The sequence below is a fragment of the Scophthalmus maximus genome, chromosome 20 (genome assembly GCF_022379125.1).
Source record: "Scophthalmus maximus strain ysfricsl-2021 chromosome 20, ASM2237912v1, whole genome shotgun sequence".
Lineage (NCBI taxonomy): Eukaryota > Metazoa > Chordata > Actinopteri > Pleuronectiformes > Scophthalmidae > Scophthalmus > Scophthalmus maximus.
Window position 1 is genome coordinate 9,926,944 of NC_061534.1, and position 8,250 is coordinate 9,935,193.

The window sequence follows — 8,250 nt, forward strand, 5'->3', positions numbered from 1 at the left end:
ACAACAATGATGGCAAATCACAGAACACAACGACATAGAGAAAGAAAAAAAACAACAGCAAATAAGAAAACACAAAAGAGACACATCACAAAACCTTGTTTGCAGCGTTGTGTTTTCCCATTTGTCGTTGTGATTTGCACTTCAGGGCCACCGTACAACCTCCTCACACTCCTGAAACTGCACCTAGCCTCGCAAGGTACAACCCAGCACCTCTTGGCTGTGGGACACCAGACATCAGTGCGTTGTTTACCTGTCCCCTGTTTAACCCTGACACTAACTATACTCGGTGGGTCTCCAGCCACTGGGGTGCTAAACATTTTCTCCAAAGTTCACCTATCACAACTATTGCATTGACATGACCAATATAAGACAAGGAATCTTAAAATGATTTTCAAAATGTTCAATTTAAAAAAAAGAAGAAGAAATTCTTCATTACTATCCAATAAAAGGAGATTTCAAGATGAAGAATTTTACATTTTAGGATCTTCTATGACCAAAAACCCTCCACAGCTCACAGGCCCCCATGGTGCGGAATGAGACAGGCAATTTAGAAAAAAAAAAAGATGGCAGTTTTATTCATAGAGGAAAAGAATCAATATAAATACCTCTCTTGATTTCACCTCTCAGAAATGATGGAGTACTGATGAGACCAACAAAAACAAGACATTGGATTATTAAAGTGAGTTGAATAAGTGTGTAAGTGCCTCTCAGGCCAGCTTCTTGTTTCATATGGGTGAACTAGACTAGATGATCAGAATAACTCAGAAAAGATATGAACATCAGTCTGTTCTCAGTTCTCACTCTTCGGTTTGGACTTTACTCTGTAAATTTGGATGCTGCAGTTTTTCAGAATCACATACTGCGGCGCTCAGCAATCACAAATAGAACCCATACAGTGTGTAATGTCACGTCATAGCATTTATTTAGAATAGAAGAAAGCACAAATGTATTTACATTCACATGTACAGTGGCATACTTACAATACAATTTTACAATTACGCATGTTCTCCAAAGTATAGACAGTTCTGTACAAAGGGTTTAAAGTGACAATGTCAGTTTACAGTGTGGAACAAATGCAGCTGAAACGATGCAACGCCGGTGGAAAACGTGCCTTCGTCTGGACCGACTGCACAAAACTCTGACTGCAGGTACAGTTCACCTGAGCTGGTGAGGATGTGATGCAAAACAAAAAATGCAGAAAATATCTGTCTCACATTTGTGGTGATATTTGACACATGTTCAGTTTAGATTTACACACTGATGAGTCATTATATGTAAAATCTGGACATATTTCATTTTCCAAGATACAAACAGTAAAATATCTTTCTGTCGGAATCTTTGATCACATGATCACACATACAGGTAAGCATTAAAATATAAATGTCTCTGTATGATGCTTCACTATCACATGAACTCATGTAATTCCTTAATAAAGGCCTGTCTCGTGCGGAGCTTCCCTTCACTTCTCCGCAACGGCTCTAACCCTAAAGTGCAATGGTGTTCTGCGTGACTGTCCGCGCTGTGTCTGTCATCATAGCACCATGGTGGGGATGTGGTGCACCAGGGGCATCTGGTGGTGGTGGTGCTGGTGGTGCGGCATGGCGGTGATCTGCGGTGGGGGTGGGGACACTTGGGGGGGCACGTCGGCGGCTTGTGCCGCCGGCTTGTGCCGCGCGCTCTTCTGGTGTGCCCTCAGGCCAGCCAGCTGCGAGTAGGCGCTCTGGCACACGTGGCACTTGTAGGGCCGCTCGCCGGTGTGCAGGCGGACGTGGTTGCGCAGTGTGGACGACTGACTGAAGCGGCGGTTGCAGAAGCGGCACACGAAGGGCTTGTCCAGGGTGTGGATGCGCATGTGGGAGCGCAGGTTGCTGCGCGAGTTGAACCCACGGTGGCAGATGACGCAGCGCATGCGACCCGCAGTGGTGGTGATGGAGGCGGCAGAGGAGGAGGAGGAGGAGGAGGTGGAAGAAGAGGGGGAGCATGAGGAAGGGCCTTCACACAAGTGGGAGTCATCTGGGAGAGGAAACGGAGAAAGATGATTTAGAAACCTTGTTTGGCTGCTGCCCAGTAACCAAAACTCTTGTAAATGATCCGTGCAAACTCACCAGTCCTGCTTTTCTTCAGGTGCTCCTCATCTACTCCGGGAACTCCAGGGATTCCCAGGAATGTGTTGTGTGTGTTTCCATACCAGACGAGCAGCTCCTGGTCCGGTGGGATTGTCTGCGGGAGGGAAGGAGAGAAAAGGGCAAAGGTCAGTTAATCCATTTGTGCTTTAACCGACGATCAACTGTCAACCCTCCCGCTCACCAGCAGGCGGCGCTTTTCTAAAGGACATTCACATGCTCGCTGGCTGCTGCTGCTGCTGCTGATGGAAAACTACAGTTTGAAGTTGTCCTCCTCACCTCCACGGCTTTGTAGAAGATGCTGCTGCCGATCTGCACCACTTCGAGGTTCTGCTCCTGCTCGTTCCTGGCGCACTTGATGTAGGTCATCCAGCTGCGCTGATCCTCCTGACTGGCGTCGATGAAATAACGCACCGTGCCGTCCTCGTTGAACACCTGAGCGCACAAGGGAAACACTGAATTTAATATGACAACAAGGGGAAATAAGTAATAAATAAGTTAACATTTAACCTCAAGGGTCCAAGTTTCTGGATAACCTGCGTTGCACATCTTGTGCCACTGCGTCACACCTCGCAGGCCTTTCGCTGCGTAAAGATCACAAAGTGTCAGCTCACCTCCCACATGAGGTTGTTGTTCTTGAGCAGGTCGACGTGCTCGGGGGACAGGACCCTCCCCGTGAACGGTCCCATCTCGGTGCCCGCCTTGATCCAGGTCTTCGAGAAGATGCCCAGACCTTCTCCGGGGATCGAGCTCTGCGCGATGACCACCTCGCTGGGCAGCACCAGGCTGGACAGCTTCTGCACCTCTGCAAAGAAAAGCAAATGAAGAAAGAAAAAATGAGCGCGCGCAAAAAACCCAAGCTGGCAAGTTTAAAATACCAAGAAATCCTGGAGTGTTTTTTTTTATGTGCATCTGTGAAAATGCACAGACGTGTACAGGGATTTGGAAAAGGCAGACACTAAATGTTTTGGTCAAGGAGTGAAACGGGATCGCAGGATAAGTCCTGAAAGAAGCAAATGGACTGGATCTTATTTCAGTCACGAAATATTAAGCGACACCTTATCCTCCGTTTAATTCGATTATCTGGCTGAATAGAACGTTTTTGTTGCGCGGAGAAACCCCATTGGAAAGCACTTTCATCCGCATCAGAAAAGAAAGGGGGGAAAAAGAAAAGGAAAAAAAAAGATCGTGCGATTCTTTAATGTCAAAATCAAAGATTTTTTTTTTTCCATGTGAGGCTGCGAAAAAGAAGAAGCTCGTGTGAATGGGGGTTAAATGGTCCTCTATTGCCCAGGGTCCAGCAATTTGTCATGCTTCAGATGTGATATTCATTAAAGTTCGCTGCAAAAGAAACGGCTAATTCCAAATTCATTATCCTTTTAAGAACTTTGTAGCAATAAATTTGCGCTGAATGAAACGAGGGCTTGTTTAAAAGACGGAGGAATTTCGGCGACAAAAAAATGGAAAGGCGATTAAATGGTTGACACGCAATGAATAGCATTAGATTTAGCCTTCACGGCGCATTATGCGAGGAACAGCAAATCTTTTTAAGGGGAGAGAAAGAGAAAAGCTCCGGAGCCCCATAGCTGCCAAGAGAGGAAAAGAGACTGTCCGGAGATGGATGAATGCGGGATAAAAAAAAAAGAAGAAAAAAAAGAAACCCGGGACGTCTCAAAGAAAGGGAGCTCTTTTTCTTCCTCTCGCCGAGATTTAAGTGGAAACTTTCCCAGGTCAAGCACAAAGTTAACCAAATGAATGTAATGCCCCGGCGGCAGAGACACGACCGACGAGCCGCCGAGCGCCGCGGCCCCGGAGCTGCGGAGGCGTTAGCGCGTCCAATGGGTCGAAATCAAAGAAAAGAAGCTGCAGAAGTAAAGGCGGAATAAAGCATAACATTCATAAGAATAAAAAAAAAAAAATGACTTGGAGATATACTTTGAGAAAACAGGTTGCGAGTTCAGGGAAAGTTGGTTTGGTTGATGGAGCCATAGTGGCCGAATTTGGGGAAAATTGGAAAAATGGATCGGAGTGATGGGAAAACCACATCATGTAAGCACACCCTCAGTAAATATATATAGAGCCTAATTTATTACATTCACCCTTATCAATCGTGTTTTTATTACAATAAAGTGCAATCCAAGAGGCACATGTTGGACAAATAATCTTGCATTGAAAGAGGCTCTAAACCTCAACGATGAACCCTCCGGGGGCTTCGAGCGCGTCAAGTGTGAGGCGGCAGGGGAGGTTTACCTCCGGCGAAGGACTGCGCCAGCACCTCGGCGGTGAACGCGGTCTTGGGGCTGCAGCCGCTGCTGCCGTGCCGCTCCTCCGCCAGGTGCTCGCCCAGCACGTTCCTCCACCTGCCGTACAGGAAGCTGTGCAGGATGTCCGAGGTGATCACGTCCGACAGCGAGCGGCCCGGACACTTAAATCCAGACTTGAGAGCCAGCGCGTCGGCGGGTAGCACGGAGCCCATGTCGCCGAGGAGAGGACGACAAACAAACCGGGGGGGGGGGAGGAGGGGGGGGGGAAGAAAAAAAAGAAAAAAAGAAAGAGAAAGAGAAAAGAGCCCGAGATGATAACGAGCGGCGCAGCAACAAGCAGAGAGCGATGCGAGGGGGAAGAGGGAGCGGAGCCACGGTGCGTCCTCCTCCTCTGAGCGGGCTGCGCGTAAAAGTGTCTCGTCTGGCTGTGAGGGTCTCCTTATATCAGTGGCTGACTGACCCCTGTCTAATTACTTATTAATGACACACCCCTCACCGGGCGGACCTGCCTGCTGCCGGCACACACACACACACACAACACACACACACACACACACACACCAGGGAGAGAGAGAGAGATTTTAAAACTGGACATTGTTTTAATGCAATTTAGATTTTGTGCAAGGCTGCAAATGTTGGGTCGTTAAAATGACAATAAACATGTCCAGGCCTGTGTTTTAAAAAAATATGTTCAAGGATCGAAATAGAAATTGTTAAAAGCTTGAGAAGTTGTTTACAGAAAAAAAAAGAAGTAGCGATTATAGATCAAATGATGAATAGGCTGCATGATTTGTGGCCTGTGTGGATGTGAATGAACTTCATTGTGTTTCACAAATGCGCACAATAATGCAAGAGTGAGGGAATAAATGAAATAGTGAGATTAATCTTCTTTTTTTTTAAGGGGGAAAAAGTGTAAGAGGTGAGATGTGTCCAACAGAAGTGGGTCATCGAGTCTGGGAGCTGCTGGCCTATTTTATTCTCAGGCACTTCCTATTCATGCGGTGGTAATATTCATTTTTTTTTGTGTATGTGTGACAGAGTGGTGTGTGTGTGTGTGTGTGTGTGTGTGTGTGTGTGTGTCTGTGAGGAGTTAGCGCGGGAATAGCAAGAATGGCAACAAGCTCGACGTGCTGTGTTTTTTTACAGCATTGTTCGCCCTGCAAAAAAAAAAAAAAAAAAAAAAAATGCAAAGCTGCTTTGACGTGCTGCTTCACTTTTTTTTTCTTCTTTTTTTCCTCCAAGCCCCTTGTTGAGATATAAGCGGTTTAATATTCATGGCTGTTCGGAGGACCCCCCCTCCCTCCCTCGGTATTGTGACAACGTTTAGATGAGTGTATACGGGCCCTTTCTTCTCCACGGTCCACAGTCCTCTGTGTTTCTTCCTCTCTCTCTCCGGCTCTTTTTTTCGGGCTTGATGGACTGGTGCTAAATGGGCAGTTTTGCTTCTCTTCCAGCAGAGAGGACATCTTTATTCCATCCCCGGCTCACAGGTTCCCCATTCAGCTCCCCTCCGAGTAATGTCAGGGCCCCTGAAAAGTGCCGCAAATCAATCTTTCATGGTGTTTTGAGGGCAATTTGACATCCATGCACTCCTCTTTTCACTCCTGCGACTACAAGGGGATTGTCCGAGGGAGGAGGAAAACAAGAAGGGGAAAGTTGTGCTCTCTCTCTCTCTCTCTCTCCCTCCGGACGAATATGGACTGTGGCAGTGTAGTGGAAGAGACGAGAGGGCCACTCGGTACAATAGTGGAGAGGATTTCTTTTCTTTTTTCTTTCTTTCTTTTCCGCGGCGCTGCAGAGATAGTGAAAAGGCAAGGTGAGTGACAGGGCACGAAAAAAGATTACTGTGAAACAGCTGCTTTTTATGAGCGGGGCCCCTCCCACATTTGTCCCCCCCCCCCCCCCCACCCCCCTTTCCCAGATGAAATTTCTCCGCTCCTTTTCAACAGGGGGACTCCTTTTCTCATCTAGATTGATTTACATTTATAGCATTCATCGGCTCAAATCCGAGGCAAATGGCCGGTGGAGGGGGGGGGGGGGGTCCCGCGGGGCGGGGCCGCTTCTTTATTAAAGAGGAATTAAATGAATTGAATTGGGGTAACGCATGGATTTGATTTGCTTATTTATGCATTAACCTGTGGCATTGTGCGGAGCTGGTAAAGCCGCGGGCATGTCGGCGACGTGCCCCGCGGCCCCGCTCCGCCGCTCCATTGTAAAACTATTTAAGCCTTTATTCTGTCCATTTAAAGCTTATCAATTTTCGTGTGGATGATTGACAATTATTGCACGAAGAGTGCGGTAATTGTTTTTGATTTCAAAGAGGCCGCGGTGGGAAACCCCGTGAAAGGAGAAGAAGCGTCTGTCGAGCGGATAAAAGAGCAGCGGACCGACACACACACACACACACACACACACACACACACACACACACACACACACACACACACACACACACACACACACACACACACACACACACACACGGGCCGCGGAGGAAAATAGACCCGACGGCGCTCACATAATTCATGAGGACGTTTCGGAGCTTTAATGGCAGATTAAGAGCGACTAAGAGGCAAATGATTGGAAATTAAAGTTTTTGTAAATGTTGTCTTGAATTTTTTTTTTTTTTTTTTGCTTTTCTTTCACGCGATGTTTGCTCCAGTAAAATAAAAGTGAGAATTGTAAAAGCATTATATACATCATGAATAATCGCAGGCCTGTATGGGGGAGACGTCCCCAGATGGGACAGTGGAGAGTGCGCGGGGTCTCTCGGGCTGCTCCGCAGGGTCATTAAAAACAGATTAAGGTAGCTGCCACAGTGTGGAGGAGACTGAGGATCGGCTTATCTGTACTAAAGGTGAGGAGAGGGTCCGCAACAGGCCCCCCCCCCTTCCTCCTCCTCCCCTAAAAACAGCTTTTATTTCCTAACTCCTCTAGTTGGACATGAGGGAGTCAGGACACCTGCTTTTGTGTGTGTGTGTGTGTCCATTTACAGTGCAAGGAATATTTGGAAATTTGGATTTATCATCACACACTGAGGGAATAATTATGATCTAATGTGATGCCAAATTAAAAAGACAACAACCCACTATTATGCATTAAGTGTCATATCAGCTGTATTTTCTTCCTCTGGGGTGGAAAGTAACTAAGTACATTTACTCATGTATAGTTGATACTTATACGTAGCCTATAATTTCAGACTGAGACTACATCACTGTGTTTGAGAGTCAAATATTCTTTTCTATCCACTACATCAATCTGACAGCGCTGGTGACGTGGGAGATTCAAACAATCAACTATTAACATACGATATAATGTTGCAATAAGTGACAATAAGCAGCTGCATAATTCAAATGATGGTTACAGATGAATGCATGATTTATAATATAAATATAATTCTGAAATTTATCACTAAATTATGAGAGCCGATTATGCACAAATTTTGACTGCAGCATTTCTGTAAGTTTTTCTGAACTGTGGTGATGCTGCCTTTACTGTGGGAAAAGAAATTAATTACTTCAAAGACATCTTGAATTATTATGTTGATGAACAGTCAAATTAGATCAATAAAACTTAACGACAAAACTACTCATCGCTATAAAGAGGAGCTATTAGTTTGTAGAAGAAGTAATCATGTGTTTTACTGGAGTCATAGTCAAATGTATTTCATTGCAATTAAAAATCCTGCATTTAAAAATTTTAACATCAGTAAAAGAACAGAGCCTTTATCAGATAAAAGTATTGAAAAGTGTATGAGAGTATGTTTTTTAATGTTGTAGCTGCATGGTTTAGATACAGATATCTGTTTGACAGTCTGTAACAATGCCAAGCATCATATTTTATAAGATGATCATAGTATATAT

At 45.6% G+C, this 8,250-nt stretch overlaps 1 protein-coding gene across 1 annotated transcript; it reads right to left on the minus strand.

Moving 5' to 3' along the window:
• Window positions 1-900: 900 nt before the first annotated feature.
• On the minus strand, window positions 901-4,811 carry LOC118285564 (PR domain zinc finger protein 12-like). The gene is made up of 5 exons (XM_035609280.2): window positions 4,374-4,811; window positions 2,738-2,928; window positions 2,403-2,558; window positions 2,106-2,220; window positions 901-2,013 (listed from the first exon to the last, which is right to left on the minus strand). Exons 1-5 carry the CDS (start codon window positions 4,597-4,599, stop codon window positions 1,532-1,534), a joined length of 1,170 nt encoding a protein of 389 aa, XP_035465173.2. The 5' UTR covers window positions 4,600-4,811; the 3' UTR covers window positions 901-1,531.
• Between the last annotated feature and the right edge of the window lie 3,439 nt (window positions 4,812-8,250).

Coding starts and splice junctions, on each gene's coding strand:
- LOC118285564 (XM_035609280.2), bottom strand. CDS start 4,599: ATGGGCTCCGTGCTACCCGCCGACGCGCTGGCTCTCAAGTCTGGATTT. Junction 2,559..2,737: donor ACAACAACCTCATGTGGGAG/GTGAGCTGACAC, acceptor TTGTGCGCTCAG/GTGTTCAACGAGGACGGCAC. Junction 2,014..2,105: donor CCTGAAGAAAAGCAGGACTG/GTGAGTTTGCAC, acceptor TTCCTCTCCCAG/ATGACTCCCACTTGTGTGAA.